Below are 26,119 nucleotides of genomic sequence, written 5' to 3' on the forward strand. Positions count from 1 at the left end.
ACTTTTATATAGCATTTTTCATATGTAGATCTCAAAAATGCTTTACAAAGGATGTGACCTATTATCATCATCTCCATTTTACAAAGGGGAAATTGAGGCACAGGGGTGATAGTGACTTGCCCAAGACCCCTCAGCATGCCGGCAGCCACACCAGAGTTAGAACCTAGGTCTTCTGAGTGTGAATCTCATGCTCTATCCTTTGGCCATGCTGTGCTTTTAGTGTCTGTTTCTTTTTTTGTTTTTCTATTACTTTTCCAGAATTATTAAAAACAACAATAAGCAAAAACTTCTGGTGTTTTTTTTCATGGTGGAGGGGTTCTGGGACTTGTGAATTTTGGTCAAAAAATTCAAAAGCTGTACGTTTATGTGATAACCATATAACTTGAATTAGAGGCCTTAGATTCACACTAGTGAACTGTGAGAGGCTAACACACCAGCCCATTGGACTGGCTCACCCATCCTTTCCAAGAACTGTATTGGAAGGAGAAATTCTTTCAATCTGTATAGATTTGAAATTTAAATCTATTGTTTCTCTGTGTCAGTCGCTTATTAGAACACATAATAAACACCGAGGTTCCCAGATCTAGCTAATATAAACATGCACAGATCAATCTATTCTTAGTGCCACCAGGAAAACCTGCCCTGATTTCATTTCTTTCTCTGATGAGAAGAGAGGTCCAGAAATGAGGAGGGGAGGAGAGATGAGTGATTTTTTTTCTGTTGTTTTGTCTTTCTAAAGAGCAACAACAAAAGGTAACATAACAAATATATTTAAAATATGAGCAATCTGGATTGCCTAAGTAACTTTTTAAAATAAACAGATAGCCAGCATGTACTTGGATGAGTCTCTGAAAAAAACATACTTAAAAATTTTGCCTTCCAGAAATTAGTGATGTTTTCCCATGTGCCATTCAGTAAATTAGGTGCATTTCCTTTCCCAAAGTCCTGCTTAAGCTATGTCTACACTAGAGAATTTTGTCAACAAAACTGGTGCTTTGTTGACAAAAACCTGTGGAGCGTCCACATTCCCAAGGTGTTCTGTCAACAGGAAGTCGACAGAATGCAGCACTTACGTTAACAGCGTTCTGCCGCTCCACCATGAGGCAGAACACCTCTATTGACAGAGATCTGTCTACAGAAAGACAGTCTGGACTTTCTGGGGGACCTCTGCTGACACACAGGTTTTCCAGGACACCAGGCAGCCCTTTCTGCTGTGCTTGCAGTTGGCTGTTTTGAGAGAGTGGCCAGGCAGTCTGGCTGCTCTCTGTTGACAGAGCGGATCTCTCTTTCAATCTGCTTTACAGTCTGGCTGCAATCTGTCAACAGAAGTTTTGTCAGAAGATATCTTCCGACAGTAACTTGTGGCAACAGATCACTCTAGTGTACATATAGCCTTAGAGAGGCACTAGACTTTTGAGGGACTACGTGAATCCCGTTAGTTGGCACACAAACCTCCAGCTCAGAAAAAATAAATACAAGAGTTTTGCTAGGAAAGAGGAATTAGTAAATTCTTAACCTGATTTGTATAGACCAGGTTTTCTTTATGATTTGTCTTTCAAAGGAGATCTCAGAGAGATATCATAAGGCATGGTGATGGAGATTTAAGTCCCTGAGCTGTAACATATGTTTGTATGTGTTTTAGTTAGTAATACATTTGGCTAAGTCGTGCTAGTGGAAATGTGTTTGACAGTGCTGCAATAGTGGGATTATTGCAAGTAGGCTTCATTCATTGTTCCCCCAATTGGCCTGACAATGAACCTCAGTTTTAACTTGCCACTAGAGCTGTGCAAAAGATTATACAGTAATACTGTACACTCTCTAAATTTGCCCACTTCTCAAAGAGAAAAGATGATCTTATGGTGAAAACACTCAGCCCAGAAATCAAGATGTTGGCAGAGTTCCTACTTCTTCTGCAAGCACCCTCTTCTGTGACTTTCAGCAACTCACACAATCTCTCTGTGCCTCATTTCTCCAGCTGTGAAGTAGGTTTAATAATGTTGCCTTTCTCCAATCCATCATCTATCTTTTCTATTTAGAGTTCAAGTGCTTTGGGGCATGGATTCTCTTTTAATATGTGGGAAATTGGAATGTGATTTTGGTTGGAGCCTTTAGACACTACCATAACATACATGATAACAGTTGATTTGAGGTTCTGGCATGAATCTGGATAATTTTACATTCATTTGATAAACAATAAAGGTATAACTGAAGTTATTCATGGAATTTTTTCTACCATCTTAATGTCCATGGAAATTTTGAGGCACCTCATGATGCCGTTCTGAATTCTGAGCCTGGTTAGTTGGGATTGGTAGCATAGTTTTGGCACTAGTTTTCATATTGATTTATGCGTCCCTATTTGAGTTCAGTGGCGTTTAATTTGCAGTATGTTAACAACACTGGCATCCTCCCTCCCCCCACCATTTTTTAAGCAATCAAAATAAGAGAAGCATGCCCAGGAAGTGATCATGTTTCTGTGAATCCATAAATATCCCATTAATATTTGATTAATTTTATTTTTTTAAAACAAGAAGGAACTGTGATTAGCCTGAGCCCTCTGCAGGATTAGATAGAAGCAAGCATACCTCATGCTTGCCACCTTGTTTCATGGTCTGAGTTATACAACCAAGGGACTGACTGCATTCTCCTGCCTGACTTTCTTTTTATTTCTCCTCATCATTGCAATATTTTATGACTTAAGGGCAAGCACATTCTGAGAACCTGTTCTGTTGTACTGCTACCATTACTACTGGCATAAAGCCTGATAATTAGAAATGTGGAGCACTCATGATTCCAATTGAAGTGAAGGGAAACTGAAGGTGTTACAAAACCAAGCCTCTGGCATTTTATGTTTTTAAGGGATTGAAGCCTTACTCGTTAATTTGAAGCCACAGCCTCAATCAATTCCCCATTGACTGCACAGTCTTGGAAATGAATGGATTTAATTTGATTTAGAATGAGACCTGAATGCCTAAATTAACTCTGACCCTAGCCCTATAGCCGGGAAATTGATTAGAGATCAGGCTTATCACAGTTCCTGGGTTTCCAGTGTGGTGTATTTGTGCCTCTGTCCTGGTTAGAAATACAGTTCCTGGGAATTACTGTATTTTCCAGATGTTCTTTTTTTCCAGTTTGGGTCCTGCTGTTAATATTTTATTTCTCCCTTCTCTGATGTCTTTAGCCAGTGAGACCTGCAATGATTTCCACCCCATGTTCTTCACACACGACAGATCGTTTGAGGAGTTCTTCTGCATCTGCATTCAGTTGTTGAATAAGACGTGGAAGGAAATGAGGGCAACCTCTGAAGACTTCAACAAGGCAAGAGCGGGGGAATAAGTTGCAGAATTCTAAGACACGGCTGTGTGGCCTTAACCAAGGCACAGGGGATTTGTACATTCCTCTCCCTCTTACTTCTCTTGGGTTTCTCCTTTGTAAATTCCTTGCGTGTCCATGTTGAGAAACCAAAGAGCAGTAGATGGAAGGGTTAGTGAAGGTTGTCTGACCACCTTCTGTTATGTTACGCTGCTGACTCTGAAGAGAAGCGCGATAAAACCTTGCTTGGGAGAAAACTGCCTTTTCGGTATATTTAATACCATTCTGAAGTGCCACAGTCCTCAAGATTGTAAATAATGCAGGGAGAGTGCAATAATAACTGTGTGCTTACTTTCACTTCATTTGGATGACATGAGTGCTGAAGCAGTAAAATATTCAAGAGTGGGCATGATCCTTCCATAACTTGAAGAGTTGTGTGTGTCAGCAGCTCCAATTTGAAGTAAAAAAGCTTGCAATGCTAAGACATATAGCAAGAGATTTGAACACTGATGTCTGGAATTCTACATTCTAGATAGTCTTGCTAGCCAGTACCCTTATCCTTTCTAGCTTGTTTGACTGGCTGTTGATACCCTTGTCCAAGGCTTGTAATAGAGAAGTTGATTTAGAATGGATACTAGAGCCTGTAACATCTCCAGTGTTTGATACATAGAGTCTTATTTGGCATCAAAGTCGAATGTTTCCTGCCTAATGCCAGACTAAAATGTAGTTGAAAGAGGGTGGGAAGCTTAAGTGGAAAGAACCAGTATTCTCTAAGGCTACGTCTACACATGCACCCAACTTCGAAATAGCTTATTTCGATGTTGCGACATCGAAATAGGCTATTTCGATGAATAACGTCTACACGTCCTCCAGGGCTGGCAACGTCGATGTTCAACTTCGACGTTGCTCAGCCCAACATCGAAATAGGCACAGCGAGGGAACGTCTACACGGCAAAGTAGCACACATCGAAATAAGGGAGCCAGGCACAGCTGCAGACAGGGTCACGGGGCGGACTCAACAGCAAGTCGCTCCCTTAAAGGGCCCCTCCCAGACACACTTTCATTAAACAGTGCAAGATACACAGAGCCAACAACTAGTTGCAGACCCTGTATATGCAGCACGGACCCCCAGCTGCAGCAGCAGCAGCCAGAAGCCCTGGGCTAAGGGCTGCTGCCCACGGTGACCACAGAGCCCCGCAAGGGCTGGAGAGAGAGTATCTCTCAACCCCCCAGCTGATGGCCGCCATGGAGGACCCCGCTATTTCGATGTTGCGGGACGCGGATCGTCTACACGTCCCTACTTCGATGTTGAACGTCGAAGTAGGGCGCTATTCCCATCCGCTCATGGGGTTAGCGACTTCGACGTCTCGCCGCCTAACGTCGATTTCAACTTCGAAATAGCGCCCAACACGTGTAGACGTGACGGGCGCTATTTCGAAGTTGGTGCCGCTACTTCGAAGTAGCGTGCACGTGTAGACGCAGCCTAAGTGAACTAGTGGTGGATCATCAGGACACCATGTGGAATGGCCATGTTTTAGATACAGGTAGTTGCCAAGGAGGACATATGCTCTGGCAAGAGGAGGGAGGGATTTTCATAAAAAAGCACATTGTTCTTGTGTGGGAATTCCTTAATACTCTTCTGTAATTGACTGGCCAAGAAGTACCGCTGTTTACTCCCTAGTAATGCACTGGCCAGACAATTCACTGGATAGTGTGAAAATTTAAATCACACATATAATGATGCCAACACATTTTAAAGAGGCCATTGCAATAAATGACTGTATTTAACAAGGGCATGAATGGATGTTGATCACTGAAGCTGTATTACCATCCCAGCCCAATAAGGATTTGGTAAGTAACTGCCCACGCTCTGAGCTGAGAGTACGCAACTAGTTATCCTGTTGGATTGGTGTAATAGGGCAGTCCCAAATCTGAAAACAGACAGTCCCCAAAAACATTCAGTGGAGGATGAAAAGCAATATATTTATTTTTCAGCATTATACGTTGCTCTGGGGTTCGTTGGAAGACCTAGTACAGCTGCCTCTCTGTTCTAATATTCTATTTACACTTTTAAAAGGATAGGCTCTTTCAGCCCTTCCTTTTAGAGATCACTGCCAGTTTAAAGACAGCACAAAGCAATCCCTAAAGAATGCAGTTCATTGCCACACATGACAAATTGCTTCCCCTCACTTTCTGTCTTCCTAACACTTCGGATCAGTTTTTAGTTTGAATAACTTTTATCACCCTATAAATGTCTGAATGTACCACTTTCATCCGGTTTGTTAATTACTTGAGATGTGGAATTCTTTTCCCTGAAGCTCAGTTGGAGACTCAGTATTGGAGTAAAGCTCTTGGAACCTAATGTTTCTAGTTGAGAGCTACTTTGTGGTCATTAGTCCTAAGGAAAAAGAGAGAGGGCTCTTAATTTCCATGTTGATTAATCAGAGTAAATTGGAAATTCTAGAGAGATTAAGAGGCTTTACAATCGAGCTTGTGTGCACATTTGGAGATTTATTGCCTACCTCTTAGTCTGTTGAAAGATTAGTGTTGCTAAAAGTCGAATCGCTGTGGACTCCCTGCTACGTCCCTATTGGGTCTTTAGACTATTAATAAGGTTTCAATAAACCATAGATAAAGACTTTATTTCAGTGATGAAATCCAGCCATTGCATTCCATACTTGGGGGATTCCATAACAGTTTGTTGATTTTTAAAGATTTTTTAACAGCAGCATATGGCCTGACGATTCTGTTTTGTGTTTCAGAGAGATATGTAATATCTCATGCTTTTTCTTTTAAACTCCCCCTCATTAAACCTCTTGTCAGTCCTGGCTATTACACTTGCATGCATGAAAAAGAGACTGTCTCTTAGAGAAAAAGAATGTTATCATTATAACTGTAACCTTTTTCAGAGTCTTAGTATCAAAGTATAAGTCAGTACAGAATATTTCAGTCAAACAGCTAAACATATCTTGTGCCTTTATGACATTCTTTAATGTTTACATTATTCATGTCGGGTGGATACCATACAAAAATTAAGATGTTCAGTAGTTAGATGCATGAATGGCAACAACTCCATTTTACTTGAAACCTTGGGGTTTTTTTTGCAGTGCTCAGGTGATCAAAGACCCTTTAGCATGTTATGTCATCTGTCAAAGTGTGACATGATTTGTACCTTTTTAAATATTATCTTTTTCCTAGCTGTACATAATCATTCATGTTGTATCTGGGTATATGCAAAATTTGTGTCTGTTTTACTGCCATATCTGAGCTTGATATGAGTGGGCAGGGGATCCTTGACTTAGCTCTGGGGATTGAAAATACAACCTGTCATCAGTGGAGTGTAGGTTTAAATATAGCTCGGTGGAGACAAAATGGCGTTTTAGTGTCCTGTGCATAAGTGTTTGGTGGTCACATAAACCTAGCACCCAACAACAGCTTGTGCTGATTGGCTTTTTGTTGCTCCTGTCATCAGAGATTTTGTCTTCTTGCTTTTGCAGTGATATGTTTTTACATCAGCATAGAAAATTCAAGATAGCTGCTTCAATGTAAAATCTTAATGGAGACAAGGAAGAGCTAGTTTTTAGCTTGCTGTACCTGTAGCTAGTAGAATGAAAGTCTAGGTAGAAAGGAAGCTGTTCACCTGAACTGTCTACCTCAAGGTGATTCTACCTAAAAAGCTGCCTGTGTTTTGTCTCCTCTTAGATTTTACATCTGTATAGATGACTTGAACTAGATATACCAATGCAGACACACCTACTTTTGCAGGAAAATGTAGCCAAAAAGACAAGGATGTGGTTTGTCCCTGTTAGTGTCAATGCTGGCTGTCATGTAAGTGTTCTGTGTTTTAAAAGAATACTTCAGTCTCCAGGGCTTCAAGGCTGGTGCACCTTAGAAGCACAAAGTTCACAGGAATTATTTTTCAGTACAAGAGGAGGGAGGCATAATTGCCAGGACTGAATCAGCATGTCTTGCTAAACCTCCAAAGCAATGTGCCACTACCCTGCCTATTATTCCAAAAGATAAAATAAAATAGAGAAGTTGATGTCTGCTGTCCCTCCTCAAGGCAAGGAATATAATAATTGACTTGGCCGAGAACTTCACACTACACTCTGCATTAAAGTAAATGGGCAACATATTTCCAGGTTTTATAAATAATAGAATAAACAGGAGTCCCTAAAAACCAGGAATTACCTTGTCAGGTTTTACAGAAAATGGTATTCCATCAGCCACAGGGTATCCATCCCATATAGTGCCTGCACAGATAAAATAGGTCTTGGAGGCTGCACTTGGAGGAGAGCTAGGGACAGCTATGATTTAATCGAGCCCAGCTGGGGAAGGAGTTGCACAAAGCCTTTAAAGAGAGGAACGCGGTGCTAAGAGGAGGACTGCAGGGAAGGGAATTGAGTAGGTACAAGAAGGAGTTCTGGGCGAAAGTAGGCTCTGAGATCTGGCCATGGAAGAAGCCAAGAGTTGAGGAAGGAGCCATGTGGGGGAGTGGAGGACATTCCAGTGGGTAACCCAAAGCGGGGTGGAAGATAGAGAGAGAACCTAATAGGATCCCAGGGGGACAGCAGCAAGATCAGAGGTTAAGCAGAATGTGGTTGGTGGGTGTAGGGTCCCTGGGCTGGAACTGGGAGTAGTGGGCAGGCCTGGGAAAGTGGTGCACTGTGGTAAGCAGATCAGAAACCTGCTTGAGATATTTGGTCCAGTAGGTCCTTGTATTCCTGGGAGATGCAAGGAAGTGAACCTGGCTGGCGGGTTGAGTCATGAAGAGGGAGTAACAAATTCAGAGAGATAGAGATGTACACACCCCACGGGGCAAGCAACCCAAGAAAGAGGGGTGTTAAATCAACTGAGAGTTAATCCTCAGGTGAGTCACAAGAAGGCACTCCAAGAGAGGGTAACAAACAGGAGCACACCATCCTGGTGTTTGTAACACGCCTCACCCTCCACAATCACTGGCCAGCTGAAGGAGAAGTTGGAAGGGTGAGCTGGAAAATTTGACAGGAGAGTATGTGAGTGCATACACACTTCATGGACAACCCCCTTGTCTGTAATGTGATGTCAGCACTGCACCCTCCATTGTCTTCCTATGAACAGCCCCTAAAGGTGGCCCTCCTCTACATATGCATTCAAATTCACATGAAATGTGAGATTATAAGGACTTTTTGAGAGCACTGAGCCTAAATGTAAGTTAGTGGCTCCTGGCCCCTAGCATGCAAAACCTGTCCAAATCTGTCATCCCCAATAAAACCATGCCTTGTGAACTTTCCTCCCTAAAGGCAGGAATCCTGGCTTTTCCCCCTGAAAATGTGGTCAGGCTATAAATAAACTATTTTTATTCTTAAATATAAAAACTTTCTCAGCTCATTAAGCTACCGTATTCATTTGTGGTGACTCAAACTCAGGCAGTTCATCATTTCAGAGGGGTCTGTCTGGTTGTCTTGCATGCACATTTATCCACCGGACTGCCCTACTTAAGACTTCTTGACAGGTTCATGTTTGATTTGTATTGTAAAGCCTGAGTCTTGCAAGACTTAGTGTGACCTCAAATGGTTCTCAATCAATATATTGGAAGTCTCTGTCGTGCAGAAATCCAGGTAGTGAACAGTATTCACAGTACAACTTTAAGGAGGAAATCTGTTTTAGTGTATTCACATTTAAGATTTTTCTAGTGGTACTGAAGGTGTAGACTGTATCATTTGAAGAAGGCTGATAGAACGGCCTTCCCAAGATAAAGCCATGGACCACCAAAATCCAAAGCTTTTAAAGCCCTCACATGTCCTACTTGACTGCAGAAACTGCTACAGAAGAAAATCTAATAAATTACTAAACCTCTATAGGTTTAAAAAAAAAGAAAAACAGTGAAGATGTCACTTATTCTCATTTTCCCTCATTGCAGAAATATAATTAACAAATTTTACAATTTAGTCATTTGATATCATCCTTCTCAGATTCTGAAGCTATATTTTTATTGCCAAATAATGTTTTGAACGTTGCAAAATTCAGTTAAAACTGTTGTTTCAAGTTACTGTACAAGACAGATGTGTCTTCCAGATATTGCTGGTATGCAAACCATGGTAAGGGCTTAGGCCTGGTGTTTCCATGGGGAGCCCCAATGACTGTATTGTGATGTCTCACTGGCTATGGCTGTCCATGATACTAGATCCCAACCCAGGAATGGGGACTAAATTGATCGTTTATGAGATTATATTAAGAATTTACATAAATTACAGGAGACCTATTGCAGACATACATATAACAAATTGTGCTCTGTGTTGAGCAATAGTACATTTAATAGGTAATATTCACAGAGATAGCAGATACAAGCAATAAATACCTTTTGCGAGTCATGTAATTAAGTATCAAAGCAAATATCAAGGTATTTGATGGCCACAAGAGGCATTTATTACTGACACATTCCAATGCTTTCATTTTTTTTTTTACTTATTCTACGGCAAAATAATGGAAAAGCCAATGAGCATAATATAAAAGACGGAAAAATGTTGCCTCTCTGCTTGAAAGGGCTGTGCTGCTTCTTTCTCTGATTCCCTGGTGAGTTCATGTTGCAGTCATAGTTAGAATGTATAATTACAGAGAGGCAGGTTTAGCATATGACTAATTGTTTCAGGGCAGAATTAAAAAGTGAATAATTATGTAAGCAGTGTACTCAGGGAGGCAAGGGCTTTTATTTATTTATTTTGTTGAGCATTACTTGTGATGAATAGAGAACACTCGGAAAAGATTGTTTTCAGATGCTGTTTAAAAGTAGGGGCTTTAGGGGGATATCCAGGGAGAGAGAAGTCATCAGCCTGAGGTCAACCATAGCAGACACTTAGTCACCTGCTTTGATGCAGCCTCTGGCAGAAGGTGGTACAGCATGTGGTTGGAATGGTGATAAACCACTTAGAGTCTTTGTCTGATATCTGGGCTTTATTTTGACTTTTTGGTGAATTCCATTTTCTTGAGTATAAGAAGAAGAGCCAACCCGATTTTGTAAATACTACTTGACATTAGGTCTGAATTTACATTCACTCCACCGGGCAGCAAAAATATGGAAAACAGAGGAGAAAATATGCTGTATCACTCTCAAGTGATTCCTTCTGCTGTAGTAATTTTTAGCAACTTTTGTTCAGAGTTAGCTAAGGATTATTGCCATTTTTGATATAAGGGACAGAGGCATGAGGAAATTAGTGATTTGTCTAAGAGAGAAGGTGGGTGAGGTAATATCTTTTATTGGAGCTATTCCTTGGGTCTGACTTGCTCAAGCTCACATAGGAAGCCAGAGGCAGTGTGAGATATAGACCTAGGTCTCCCAACCATCTCTGTGTTCTAGATTTGTGAAGCAGCCCTCACTGATTCCAAAAGTCCTAATCCTGCATCTATTTCCCAAGCCCAACAAAGGCCCTGACTCACAGTAATTTCTTATGTCCTTTGCAAGGAAAACCAAACACTTAAGGTAAGTCTATACTCAGGAAATAAGTCGATTTCAGATACACCATTGTAGCTATGGCATTTGCATAGCTAGAATTAACTTATCAGAATCAACTTATTTCCCTAGTGAAGTCCAAGCCTCTATAGTCTTGTGTTGAAATCCCTTACTCCACGCAATAGCATGGAGTACACGGGTCGATGTTCAAGCCCAGAGGTCAATTTTTCATGTCTTCATCAGATGCGCAAAATCGAACTCCAGAAGATTGACGTACACAAGCCCTTCATGGGCAGTCAGAAAGAGTACCGTGGTAAGGATGTGGAGACAGGTAAAGGAGAAAGAGACCTAAATGGTCACCTTAAAGGGAAAAAATAGCTAATGGAAAAAGTGAAAAGTAAAATCTAGGATACAGAAGAACATGCTTCTCTTTTTTTAGTAGCAGGGTGCCAAGTAGCTCTTCACAGATGTTCATAAGTATGTTTATTGTTTTGTTTTGGGCATTTCAACATTGGTGAAGTAGTGCATATCATTTCTTCTGTGTTGACCTTACAAATGAAATGTTTGCATTGAACTAGGGAAAATATTGGGATAGATGAATGATTACACTCTTCTGCTCGCCTTATTAGAATTTCATTTGGTAATTTGCTTATATTGGTCAGAGACACCACAAAATGAGTAATTCTCCTTTATAATAAATTTTATATAACTCAGTTTCTGGCAGAATAGTGCAAATTACAATTAGCTCACCTGGGGCTATTAATTTTTTATTAATTTTTACTGGAAACAGATCATTGCTATAAATATATTGTTAAATGTGGGATGCATGAAGTTAGCTAAACAGTATTTTTCTGGCAATTTATAACTCATTTTACGAATCTGCTGCATGGCTTGCATAGAAAGCATGAGTTTTCAGTTGAAATCTACCATTCAAGTAAAAATGTGTTGAACTGTAATTGGGTGCAGTGAGGTTATCAAATCTGTTCCATTAGGACTCATTTGTTTAAAAGGGCTTTGCTGTTTTAAACTATGCAATTTGGTATTGTACATGGAAAATCTATTCATTGAAGAAATTTCTTCTTGCATCTCATCAATATTCTATTAAATTTGCCCTTTTAGCGCACATAGAAAATGTATCCATTTAGCACATTTCATCAGCTATTCATTTTAAAATGGCTTTGGTATATATCTTCAACTATGTTTATCTGTCTCTCTGAAGTCTACGTCAGTATCCCAGTATATATTTACCAAACCAAGAACATTACTTCAAGTGTCAGCAAGAAGTTAAGTGGAGAAGATGAAGTCTTGTATCTACAGCAGGGTCTGAATGCAAAAATCAGATTCAAATTTGAACATTCTTACCTGAAAATTTTGAGCAAAGGCACTTGTCATATATATGACTCAAGAAGATTTATGCAGAATTGCTGAGGTCCTTAAATCAATGTTTGTTTTTTTGGAAAATAAATGAAAATATAAATGGTTCATTTAAAGCATTTCTCTGGGGTGCGGCTGGAAATGAACGGTTCAATATGCAAGCTGTCCCTAGGAGAGAGGCTCGGGGCCAGGTGAGAAGCACTACTCCATCGACACTGCAACTCCAGCAGGCACAGTCGAGGGAGGGGTGAATGTCCCCACGGGGGTAGGTCCAGGTTTGTCTGCCTGCTGTGCTCCCCAGCCAGAGAGAGGAATGCAGCAAACTGCACACTTTCCCCTTGCTCCCATAGGTAGGGAAATAGCCAGGAACATGCCCATATGAATGGTGGGAAGACAGCTGAAGTCCCTCCCCTACCCCCCTCCATCCTCCCTAAAGGTGGGAGGCTTGGGGCTGGGTCAGTCCCGGACAGATGGTGGGCCCCCAGCCATCCCAACACCTGATTTGGTGTGGGTCAAGAAAACACAGCAACAAAAGATAGAGGTTTAGGAAAAAACTTTTGTTATTGGTATGCTATATATTAGCTTTATTTCATCTGCAGCTTAGGGGCTTTGTGTTACTTTGTTATGGTGGTTTATTACTCATTTTCTATTAAGAATTGTAGTGGTGTAGCCTTATCTCTATCATACAACACAGCGCAGACTAAACACAAGAGTCTTGTTATATATTTGCAGACTGATGTTGCGTCTCCTTTTATAAAAGCCTGGATTCCTGTCACTGAATGGATTCCATTCTTTCCTTCCCTAATTACGACCATTTGTTACTGTAGATTTCAAACAGGTCTGCTTAACACCCCGTAGATGGCAATTTAAAAAACTGTTGGCACTTCATATTTTCAAAGCACTCTTCATTTTCATCACGGTGGGTGTAAATAGGGACAATAAACCTCCTTAGCTTCCAGTAGGGTGATTCTACTGCAAACTACTAACCATGCCTTTCTTTTTTTACTCTCTTGAAAAATGTTTGGCATTGGAAGAAATTCTGCTACTTTCATGAAGGCTGTTATCAGTCAGTGAAACGATGTAACCTAACGAAAACTGTCCCCCAAACAGAATATGTTGTGATATTGCTACTACCCTCTGTTTTAAGTTCTGATAAAAAATCAAATCATGGGAACCTCTCATCTGCATGTTTTTATTTCTTCTTTCTAATGTGTATGTCCACAGTTTGGTTAAATCAGAGGTGCATGGCATATGGCGTTTTGCTCCATGAATTGCTGCTGATGTAAATGTCAGTGAGCATATAATACCAGATTTTCATTTTGTAAATCACAATGCATGGCTCAGCCTGAAAGCTCCCTAGGCTATAGCCATTATTATAGGCGAATAAAAAGGGTGGTGGGAGAAGATTTTGTTTCAGTTGAAATGAGGTTATCATGATGAATGATGCAGCTGACAATAAGTTTTTATTGCCCGTCTTGCAATAGCAGAAGAACTCAATTTATTATTGGCTCCCTTTAAATAATTGTTATCTAAATAGCACTGTGGTCGAAGAGAGGGAGTGAAAATCATTGAGATGTCTTTTTTTTCTTTCCTTTTTTGTTTTAAACAAAGCAAGGGGTCCTGGTTTGTGTTTGGTTTGGTTTGGTTTTTTTCCCTGTCCTTACTTAAGTGTCCTTGTTTGTCCTCTGAAATTGATATCTCTTATATTGCTTGGATCCAGTACAGTGACTGCCATTTAAAAAAAAAACAGAGCTTACCAGTTGGAGATGCAGTACTGCTGTTGTCCCCTATTCTTAGTACATAATGTAACAGCACAGTGCAGTAGGTCACCAATCAAATGATCTTCTGGACTTCTCACTGCACCAGGGTAAGTAGATTGGTGAGCCTTCAGAGTAATACAGACAGAGGAGTGCAACCTGCTGGAGGACAGAAGGAGACACGGTGAATGAGAGATGGGCTTCCAAGTTAACCCAGTGAGCCAAATGGGAGTTATCTCCCTACTGATTCAGTCTGATTGCCTGAGGTCTCAGAAAGTCAATCCTGTGTGAAACAAGAGGTGCTGTGGCACCTTATAGACTAACAGATATTTGGGAGCATAACCTTTTGTGGGCAAAGACCTGCTTTGTCCAGATGCATGAGTCATGCATCTGATGAAGCAGGTCTTTGCCCACAAAAGCTTATGCTCCCAAATATCTGTTAGTCTATAAGGTGCCCCAGGGCTGCTGCTTGTTTCTGAAGATACAGACTAACACGGCTACCTCTCTGAATCCTGTGTGAGTTCACATTAGCTGTGTCTACACGTGCACGCTACTTCGAAGTAGCGGCACTAACTTCGAAATAGCGCCCGTCACGGCTACACGCGTCGGGCGCTATTTCGAAGTTAACTTCGACGTTAGGCGGCGAGACGTCGAAGTCGCTAACCTCATGAGGGGATCGGAATAGCGCCCTACTTCGACGTTCAACGTCGAAGCAGGGACCGTGTAGACGATCCGCGTCCCGCAACGTCGAAATTGCCGGGTCCTCCATGGCGGCCATCAGCTGGGGGGTTGAGAGATGCTCTCTCTCCAGCCCCTGCGGGGCTCTATGGTCACCGTGGGCAGCAGCCCTTAGCCCAGGGTTTCTGGCTGCTGCTGCGGCAGCTGGGGATCCATGCTGCAGGCACAGGGTCTGCAACCAGTTGTCGGCTCTGTGTATCTTGTGGTGTTTAGTGCAACTGTGTCTGGGAGGGGCCCTTTAAGGGAGCGGCTTGCTGTTGAGTCCGCCCTGTGACCCTGTCTGCAGCTGTGCCTGGCACCCTTATTTCGATGTGTGCTACTTTGGCGTGTAGACGTACCCTTGCAGCGCCTATTTCGATGTGGTGCCGCGCAACGTCGAAGTTGAACATCGACGTTGCCAGCCCTGGAGAACGTGTAGACGTTATTCATCGAAATAGCCTATTTCGATGTTGGCTTCACGTGTAGACGTAGCCATTGAGAGCTATCCTGCCCCACACCCTAACTAGAAGGCTAGACGTTTGTCTATTAAAAAAACAATGACAACTACAAACTCTTACATTCTGCAGAAGCCTCCTTCTTACTGGAGAAAGATTTCTGCTCAGCGCTGATGGGAGACCAGGGAAAGCCTGGACATGCCATTGCTAAGATGTGTCAGTGGTGGCAGCTGGTAAATGGTAACTTGCCCAAAGTGTTAATCACAGTAATTTAAAACTGGCTGGAATGTTTTGCCAGAATCATCCTCTCTCCCCACACCACCTCCAAAAAATCTCTGATGGGGGAGGGCAATCAGTCTGTACTACTTGCAAGAAGCTGAATTTTTGTTCTGTTAACAACTTGAGCTTATGAACATTTCAAGGGTTAAGCATTGTTAGGGGTGGCAAAGCTAGAATGCACAGTCATAAAAGAAATCAGCTCTGAAGCTTTACCACAGAAGAGAAGAAACATATATTTAGGGCAGTTGAATGTCATGTGCCCCCTTCTATCTCTCCCCTTTCATGAAATTTAAAAGCCTTCATGAAAATACCAACAGTAAAGAGACATTTTATCAGTGTGATGTTCTTTTCTGTCAAAATTCCTTGAAATCTTCAGAGTTGCAGCCTTGTCTGGGTCCTGGCATGAAGCTGGAACAGGTTCATCAGTGGGGCATCAAATATGAAATTTAATACCTGATAAATGTAACATTGTGTAAGTCATGACTGCCACATTGGACAAATGACTTGAGGTCACATGGGTGAATTGCCTTCCAGCCTGGACAGTCAAGATCCTCTGGATCATTTTGTAAGAATAAGTGTCCTGTTGTGCTAGAGTGAATGTCTTCTGAAATCGGAAAGCCATTTTATACCTATACAGTGTGTGCACATTAGCTACCCTCTCAAAATTATTTTAAGACAGCCCACTTCATAGTGAGAAGGGTATCTGAAAAATAGCAAGTTGGATTCTGGAGTACGATTGTTTTGGCAAACACAGAAGTTTGACACGAAGAGGGCAATTTCACAGTTGCCAACATTTTAAAATTCTTTCCCAAGGACTGTGTTCCACCTAAGCCAACATATGGGCACTGCCAAACAGCTGTGTATCCATCCAGGTAGATTTTGGATTCCATTTAATCTGAATGCTCAGACACGTAACTCCTCCTCCCCATTAAAACTCCCATTTGTGATTTTTATTAAAAATGCATGTAAGCTAGTGATTGAGGAACCTCAAGAGTGGAGTTCAGAGTAAACATTCAAAAGGTCAGAAAGTTTTCTCTTCCAATGAAAGCTCCCTTTATTCTTTTTTCCCTCACAACCCCTTTCCCCCAACAGACTCTAACTATCGTCCAGAGGGGCTGAGAGAGACCCATTTGCTGCTACTGCTCTTCCAGGTGCAGGGAGGACGCAGAAGGGTGGGACTTTCACAACCTGTGGCTTTTTCTTCACTTTCTGTACTGAGGAGGACTAAATCCTATATTCCAGGTATCCCTGCCAAAATGATATAGTCAGCCACCATCCCTTTCACCACCCAATAGATACCATCATTCAGTCTATTTGCTACTGAGTTCAATAGTCTCTAGTGTTAACAGGCAAGTGAAACCACTCAGGCTGTAGCAATGGCCACAGTCCCAGGCTTGTGAACAATGGGGCACATTTTCAAAACCCACATTACTCCTAGTCAGGCTGGGATTGCTGGCAGCTCTGTATTTTCATTATTGAACAGACACTGAAGGGCATTTTTAAAATTCAACCAAACAAAATCAAGCAAACATTACAATTTCCTGTTCCTAAATATGAATCTGAGCACTTGACCATCAAATTGTGCCACACCTGTACAAATAAAAAATACCTTTTTAGAATGAAAAATCAAATTGGGCACTCTTTTTTTTTTTTTTTCCCAGCCCAGCTCCGCACACACCATACTAGTAGACTATTTAAGGACAAGAATTTTGCCATAGGGCCAGTGCAGGAATCAGCAGCCTTTATGAGGCGGCGTGCCAAAGTTTGACCTTTTGACCTATATGTACGGTCTGAGTGCAGGTAAAAGTCACTAATAGTCCTACTTACAACAGCTTCATTAATACATAAATTAAGATGCGGAGCTTTACCATTTAGGTGGCGATTGGTAGCATTAGCTGGTCTTTTGTTAATCCACAGGCAGCCTGGCTTTGAGCAAGCTCCAGTCTGCATGGGGATGGAGGGGCGGGGGTGAGCTTCTGCCTCCCATGTCTATGAAAATCAGCTTGTGTGCCACTCATGCTACTCATGCCGGAGTTGCTGACCCCTGGGCTAGTGTATAAACCTCACACACACACACACACACTTCCTCAATATGGATGGGTTCAGATGTATCTAATGTGGATGGCCTTTCACTTATCGAAATGTGTTGAGTACCAGCTATAGAAAACCAGTTGGGAGTAGTTTACTTTTATTTTTAAAAAAGATACTTTCTATATAAAACTGTTCTTTACCGTGTTGCCTTTAAGCTATAAACAAAAGAACAGAATGTTTTATAGCTGCTCAATTTGCTTTAGTTATTACCATGTGAAAGTATTTGATGAGTCTAATTTCCTTCTCTACACTTCTCGATTTTAGTACTATAGTATCACTTCAATATCTGTTGTTGATTTTTATGATTACTCAGACTTTTTTATTAGTTTTCATCAACATCACAAAGTTGAGGACATACAGTCACCAAATTCAAATGAGGGACTGGCAGTTGTTTAATTTTTGCTGAATTAATTGTGCAGTTTGCATACTGGCTATGCCTAGAGGTGACGTCTTCCTTTGGAGAATGACACTCTTACAAATCACTTGTTTCATTAGCAGATATAAAAGGTACATAAATAAGCACCATTTATGGAAAAGCAAGTGCATGAGCCATGAAAAATAAAGAATGAGCCAATATCATGTAATTTGTCAAACCTTAAAGAAGATCAGAATAATAGAGCAGACCAGAAAACAAGAATTATAGTTTGTGTAAAATGTTGTGGTTTTAGAATTTCTCAGACCTCATGTGATGGGCGGGGGAAGAGAGAGGAAACCACCCCCAACCTCCAGCCCAGAATAACCTAGGGTGGCTGATAGACTTCTCCAGGTCCTGAGCAAGGTGGCGAGGTCTAGCTCCAGAGCCACAGAAAGGGTGGGGCCTCAAGTTGAAGGTGACTAACCCACTCCAACCATCCCTTCACACCACCTCAAGCGCACTACTTGGGACTCCAGCCTTTATTTAAAGGGCTCGGGGCTCCATCTGTTGCCACAGTGCGTGGGAGCTCTGGGCCCTTTTAAATTGCAGGCACCAGACAGCTGTCTTCTCTCCACTCCCCTACCTTGTCACTCTCCTCCAACCTAGTCAGTGGGCCTCTGTGTGCCCATACTACTGGGCTGTTCTGGAACCTCTGCCTGATTTTGATCAAAAATTCCATCAAGGACCACAGAAAGCTTCCTAATAATGGCTTTGTCAAAACACACGTTTTCATGAAAAGCTTCTTTTGTCAAATAAACATTTTCTAACAAGAAATGTTCTGTCCAAAAATTCCCAGTCAGGCTCTAGAGAAGATTCTGCTTCTGTTACAGTAGTCGCCATTAGAATATCGCCATGTTCCAAGTCACTACATGGTGATATCTGAGATCAGCTTTCACCTACCCTTATAACAGGAGACATATAGCATATGTATGGTAAAGGTTGGTGTGACATTGCCCAAGGCATAATCTGGATGAATGAACAGCTGCGTGCCCTCAGTTTTTCTACAGAGGATGCCTCTGCTGCTTTTCTGTGAGGATTTTCATTGTCTTCTCGCACTCAGCCTCAAGCAATATAGTTCCTATATTGTATATATTGTATAAATCCTATATTGTACATATTGTCTGAGGCTGGGTCGACACATGCCCCTTCCTTTCGAAAGGGGCATGTTAATGAGCAGGTTCAAAATATGTTAATGAGGCACTGCAATGAATATGCAGCGCCTCATTAGCATAATGGCAGCCGCAGCGGCTTTTCGAATCGTGCACCCCCTGTGGAGACGCGACCTTCCGAAAGGACACTCCCCCTCCCCAGTTTTCGAAAGCCCTTCCTCCCATCTGTGATCGGAAGAAGGGCTTTCGAAAACTGAGGGGGGTCCTTTCAGAAGGTCCCATCTCCACGGGCTGTGCGGGATTCGAAAAGCTGCACTTTCGAATCGCCACAGCTGCCATTATGCTAATGAGGCACTGCATATTCATTGCAGCACCTCATTAGCATATTTTGAAACCTCGTCATTAACATGCCTCTTTCGAAAGGAAGGGGCACGTGTAGACCCAGCCTGAGTGTTATAGCCAAGAATCCATGAATTACACTGTAGATCAGTGGTTCCCAAACTTTTCTGCATCACACCCCCCCTTTTGATTTTTGAGAAACCCTCACACCCCCGACCTCTTCTTTACCGTCATCCAACCCCCCTTTTAACCAAAAATTCAATTTGTAATTTAAAATATACACAAAAACTTGATATCAAAATGTTATTGGAATTTACAAATAAGCTCAAATAGTTTTTCTTGGCCCCTTGTGCATGCCTGGTGCAGCCCCAGCTGGTCAGCTGCCTGAGCCCTGTGCCAGCCACCAGAGCTGCCTGCACCAGCTGCCCACCCACCTGAGCCCTGTGCTCCCAGAGCCACCCATCCAAGCTGACTGAGCCCCGCACTGCCGGGGCCAGCCACCCACCCACCAGCCTGAGCTGCCCAAGCCCTGCAATGCCAGGGCCAGCTGCCCAAGCCCCACGAACCCCACAAGCTGTCCGTCCAAGCCCTGTGAGCCCCGCTACCCAAGCTCCTCCCCTCCCCAAAGCCAAGCACCCCCAGTCCCCCACTCACTCCATCCCCCTCCCCCCTCGTCTAACCCCATCCTTCTCCTCCTCCTACTCCCCTCCCCAACCCACAATCATTTCCCTTTTCAGGAGGCAGCTAGCTTCATGTGGGTCTTTAATGTCTGCCTGCTTTTTATACAACCTATGCCAGGTTGCCCACCTAAAATGGCAGGGGCTGAGAGCTGGAAACAAAGGCCAGCTTTTTCTTTGGGTGGAGGGAATGGGGGGGGGGCTGGGTCACCTCGCACCCCCCCCGGAATTTCTTCAGGCCCCCCCAAGGGGGCCAGGCCCCCCAATTTGAGAAACCCTGCTGTAGAGCAACATCATCAAATTTCTAAACTCAGACTTCCCCCAGAAGTATACATCTTTGGTGCCCAACTTTCTCCTGGAACAATACAAGCTCATATGAAGTCCATCATTTTATTAATAGAAAATGATACGCACAAATGTTAGTTAGCTCAAATGGAGTTTCCAAAACACTTCAGTCCAAACACACTGGTTTAGATAAAACAATAAAACAAGTTTATTAACAACACAAGAGAGATTTTAAGTGACTGCAAGTAATGAGGCATAAAAGTCAAAATGGGTTACAAGATAATAAAAGTAAAATGCAACTAATGCCTAATTTAACAAGCTGTGTGAATTTAAAGCTAAATGTCTCTCACCAGATGTTTCACCAGTCTTTCATTCAGGAGCCCTCTTCCCAGGAGTTGTCAAGGCAGTAGGTAGAGAGATGAGGAGACGTAAGTTGGGGCATTTGCTTTCCCTTGTAATTTTTTCTGTTTTTCAAGAATCGTCTCCAGCTGAAGTTCAGGAGACAATGTCTGGGTGGACAGGAGCCCGACGCAACTGGTTCTTTATCAACCGTTAGATTTTTCTACAAAACCATTTTCCCTGCCAAGTAATGTCCTCCTAATCAGGTCATGGGGAAGTTTGTGAATTCTCCACACTTGGAACAAGGCTCTATAATATAATGTAATATATAATCATCAATTTTCCATCAAATATTGCTGCATATATTTTATGAGAGTAATACTGATCAGCAAATTTTAAGTTTTTAAATGGCACGTCAGAAGTCATACATTGTATGAAATTTATCCTAGCCCTCTAAAGGGGCTGAACCTGAGAGGTACAGACTGCCACAGGTGGTAAATGTTTTTAATTACATCTACTGTAGTTTGATGTTCTTGTTTCCAGACCACCTGGTTGGTGGCATTTCTTTGTAGCACAGAGTTGCTTGGTGGCCCCAACTGAGATCATGACCCTTGTTGTGCTTGTCATTATACACATTTTTTATGGGAAGTCAGGAACTGGACTATGAACTAAACCCAGATTGCACGTCCAGCATGCTGTCCTCCTTCAGAGAGCTAATATATTTATTTTATTTGGCTGCACAGCACACTCTTGATCAGTAGGGACTTGCTCCATGGAGGCATCACCTTCAGCATATGTACCATTTTGCCCGTTTATTTACATCGTTTAAAAGCAATGAAGTTGGTAGATGCAGAGGCAGGAGGGTTTTTTTGTTATGAACTTGCAATGTGATAATATGTTGGGATTTGGAGAGCAAGAAGAGGATGGGGAGAAGAGCTAAGAGATGGCAGTCACCTCATCTTTCAGGACACTATGCTTTGTGTGTAGCAGGCACAAGCTGAGCAGATTAGAGAACTTGAGCTGTCAAATGAAAAACTAAGTTAACATGTTTATTCTCTCTTTATAAATGTCTCTGGAGATTACAACTGTACATGACAAATTTTCACACACGTGTGTAAGTGCCGTATGCGCAGTGCTGCCTGTTATCACCAAGACATGCTGGGGTTATTTACAGTCACGACTACCTCAGGTCCAGAATGTGGTCCTGCAAGTGTCCGAACACTGCTTTTGTCAGTGGGACTCAGTGGTGGGCACAAGGTCTGATTACAGGATTGATCGTGACCTTGAAATCTGAGCCCTTCTATCTCTTGATGACCTAATTGTGGGTGCAAATAAGGCATTACAAATGCAAAGGGAGGCAGGGTCTCCGTCTAGCTGAACCATCCTCTGTTTATGTATTGTGAAGGTGGATGGCTGCAGTCTGTGGGCACACCCAGCCTGAGTAGGTAGGATACCCAAGTGAGGGTGGCAGAATCGACCACTTGCTACCATTTCAAAGAGGGAGTGTACTGGTAGCTATACATTTTAAAAGCAAATACTATACCTATTAAACTGACAATTAGAATAACAGGGCTTCTCAGGAGCCAGAGCAGCAGCCCATCATATTTCCAAACAATGCAGAGTATCACTGGGAGAAAATTGAGAGGTGCTAATATATACTCATGCAATGGAGAAATTAAAACTGGCAGAAGAAAATGTGCAGGTTCCATTAAGCTGCAGAAATTTTCCGTGGACACACAGAGGTACATTTTCAAAGCAACATATGGGATTTATTCTGGTGGCTCTAATTTTAACATGAATGGGAGTCACATGGCATACTCCCCGCGTATGGCTTTGAAAGTATCGCCCTAGGCAGATAAGCAAGACTGAAACCTCTTCAAAACCATTTTTCTACCAATTTTGAAATGAAGGCACTGATGGATTTAAAGCCTCCCTACACAGTATATAGTGGAAACATAACAGATAAAAAGATATTGACTAAGTACTACAAATTTGTCTCAGTTCCAGTCTAGAGGGAATGGAACCTGGAGGAGGAAAACCTGCATCTTCTGACACTTTGACTGCTGCTTCTGTGTGGCCTTGACTTTTTTAAAGTTTGTTTCACTAAGATCATGCTGCCTGCCCACACTGTAAAATGCTTTGACAGATAACTGTATTTTCACAATCATATGCTGGCGTAGTTTCATGGTGCTGCTGTTTAGAGTAACATGCAAATTCTCTGCAGTCTACTTGCTTTCACTGAATTTTTTTTTGTATCCTAGTTGGAAAGGCTCTGCTTGGTGCAAGGGATGGTTTAAAGAGCTGAGTTCTGTTTCTCTCTCTTGCTTTCTGACTTTCCTCCTCTCTCTGCTTCTGATGATGGTACAGATTGTCATAGTGAAGGGCAGAATAACTGCCAAGTGTCCACCTTCTCTCTCAGCTCTGTCACCTCTGTGGAGTACCAGAAAGAGGGTTTTAAACTGATAAGGCTGAGGCCAGTGTGCATGAGACCTTTGTTGCAATGTCATTGGCTGGCTTGTTTATGACAAGCTTTTACCTTGAACGATCATTGTGAAATAAATGCTTCCCATCTGATGGGAGTGAAAAGGCTGTACAAAACATTTGATAGTGATGCAGCAAATGTGTCTTGAACATACATTATGTAGTTATAAAATTCCCAGCAATACTAATCGATAAAGGTATCCCAATGCAAATTCCTGTGACACTGTGACATCTGGAGAACCAAGACTTCCCTGGTAAAATTGGAATGTTTGGTCTCTTTATTGGGTCTTGACTATCTAGCACCTCCATAATCTGCATGATTTTAGTTGGCCGGATGACTATATATCATGGGTGTGGCCAAGTTTCTCACCATCCCAGGAAGTGTGCTTTATAGCCACCAGCCACCAGTCCTGGCTCTCGGTGTTCTGTGCTGTTGTTTAGCTGTAATTTACCACTCAATGTCTTCTAAGAGTCCAGTAATCAGTGGAAGTGTTGGTAATGCTGCTAGACAACATTGAGTTCCTGTGGTCTGTCAAATTTTCTTGTCCAGCACGGGTCCAGTCCCAAGGGTGCTGGATGAGAGAGATTGAATCTGTAGTCCTATTCTTTTAAATCAACCATAGAAGGCCCAACAGTACTGGCATTTCTCCTACTGAGCTGACAGGTCTTTGTTGTAGTGCTTAGGTGACATTTATTGATTAACAAAATCTGTGCTTCTCTAAGAACTGTTCTGGCATGCATATACACTCATACATATATATCGGAAAGGATGAAAAAGTAGCAGCAGCAAAACACCCACAGAGTGGTGAGTAAAATCTTCCTCGAAAACAGATGATATTAAATTAGATTCCTGTAAGTGCTCTTTTAATTTTTGATGCCTGCGTTTGCAAGCAGGAATAGCAAATAACTGAAGGCAGGGTAGTTGTAATGGACGCCTTGCTATTTTGCCAACAGAATGATTATTATCGGGATTAAAATAAAAATTCTCTCTGAAGAAGCTCATGGCAGCCAACAGTCACATGGCACATCTGATAAGCAGTGCCTGGGGCTGGGAATACAGTGTGCATCTTCCGAACAGCCCCATTCTTCGTGTTTTGAGGGAGAGCTCGATTTACGGGGAGTGAGTTGCAGGGTGGTGGTTGCTTCTGTGAAGGCAAGCGCGGTGATGCTGCAGTGTTAATGGCATGTTTAGTATGTGGATGATTAAGACAGAAGTAAAATTTGTTTGGAAGATCAATTAGAGGAAGACTCATTAACTGGAAGGAAGTTCTGAGCAGATGGGAAAGCCTTGACAAAATGAGCCAGAACACACACACACGCGCGTGCGCACACACAGAGTTGGGCTTGGTGCGTGGGCTAAATGGTGAGACATGTTTGTTGGAGAGGAGGTTCAGCGAGTGCTTTCCAACAGCCGGTCCTTCCTACTAGTCTTGAGAGAGAGAACAGTTTAGGTAGTCACTTTGAATACCATATCTGTAAAAACATCAGTCCTGAATTAAAATGGAGCATGGTTAGTCTGTTCAATCAGCAGTTGCCTTTGCTAGGCAAAATGGAACGCAAGAAGTTGCTTGCCCTGTCCTGAAGGCAAAGGGAACTGTGCTTTTTTGCTAAGGTATGTTGCATTGGAGAAAAGGGTTTTGTTGTTTCATGATATTTTGAGGGTTGCCACTTTCAGAGATACAGAATCTCCTCTGGATCTTAAGAGCTTGTCATGCACAGGTAAGCCAACAGATTTGCCGGGCCCCTGGGCAAGGTGGGGTGGGACCCCCTGGCCCAACAAGGTCCTCAGTGAGAAAATGCAGGGCTGGGGCAGCCAGCCATCAGTACTGCCCGGAGCACCTCACCCCAGACCCCACCCCAGACCTTAAAGCTAGCCAAGAGTCTTCCGTGAGGCACTGTGGTGGGGATTTAAAGAGCCCAAGGCTCCAGGTGTGGCCACTTCTGTGGCAGTGACAGCAGTGGCCGTTTTGAGGCATCTGGCTCTGTGACAACTTCCCCTTCTCTCTCCCCTGGCACACCCACCTCCAAGTGGCCTGTTCATTGATTATTTTTATAATATACCTTTGAATTTCTGTGAAATCAAGGTAGGTAAGTGCGTTTTTTCCTTTCACGGGTTTCTGTTGTTGATGTGTTACACCAAGGGAGTGCCCCTTCATTTCTCTTGGTTTCTAAAGTGGAGACACTGAAGTTATTCCTCTTGATGTTCCCTCAGCCCATCTCACCTACTTGGAATGTCCCTTTGTTTGATGCAACACACACAGCATAAACCAGAGATGACTGTGTGACTACAAAGAGCAACATTCATGTGTGTGTGTGCAATGTGTTTCATCCATGTGTGCATGCAACACGTGTGTGCATATTCGTGTGAGTGTATACACACAGGCATATACATGAGCATAATGACATGCTCCCCATATGCATAGGTGTGCAGATGCAAGGATGCATGCAAACACATTTACACATACATAAATGTTGCTATGCTGGGGGTACTCTGCAAAATAGACCCCATTTTTTGGCAAATTTTGCCATTCATTGGCAAATGAAATGTAATGTGGGTAAGTGTAAGGTAATGCATGTAGGAAAAAATAACCCAAATTACACGTACTACATGATGGGGTCAAATTTAGCTACGACAGATCAGGAAAGGGATCTTGGAGTTATAGTGGATAGTTCTCTGAAGACATCCACGCAGTGTGCAGCGGCAGTTAGTAAGGCAAATAGGATGTTAGGAATTATTAAAAAAGGGATCGATAATAAGACAAAAGATATCATACTTCCCCTATATAAAACTATGGTACGCCCACATCTTGAGTACTGCGTGCAGATGTGGTCTCCTCACCTCAAAAAAGATATATTGGCATTAGAAAAGGTTCAGAAAAGGGCAACTAAGATGATTAGGGGCTTGGAACGGGTCCCATATGGGGAGAGGCTAGAGAGACTGGGACTTTTCAGTTTGGAAAAGAGGCGATTGAGGGGCGATATGATAGAGGTATATAAAATCATGAATGGTGTGGAGAAAGTGAATATAGAAAAATTATTTACCTTTTCCCATAATACAAGAAC

General features: G+C 42.4%; 1 protein-coding gene across 2 annotated transcripts in view; it reads left to right on the forward strand.

The window, feature by feature from the left end:
• ELMO1 (engulfment and cell motility 1) overlaps nucleotides 1–26,119 on the forward strand; it is a 504,510-nt gene that overhangs the window by 346,504 nt on the left and 131,887 nt on the right. For both annotated transcript variants that reach the window (XM_074988098.1, XM_074988096.1), the window contains exon 16: nucleotides 3,179–3,315. In XM_074988098.1, coding sequence (XP_074844199.1) covers nucleotides 3,179–3,315 — 137 coding nt within the window. The remainder of the gene's footprint in view (nucleotides 1–3,178; nucleotides 3,316–26,119) is intronic.

The sequence above is a fragment of the Carettochelys insculpta genome, chromosome 2 (assembly GCF_033958435.1).
Source record: "Carettochelys insculpta isolate YL-2023 chromosome 2, ASM3395843v1, whole genome shotgun sequence".
Taxonomy (NCBI): Eukaryota; Metazoa; Chordata; order Testudines; family Carettochelyidae; genus Carettochelys; species Carettochelys insculpta.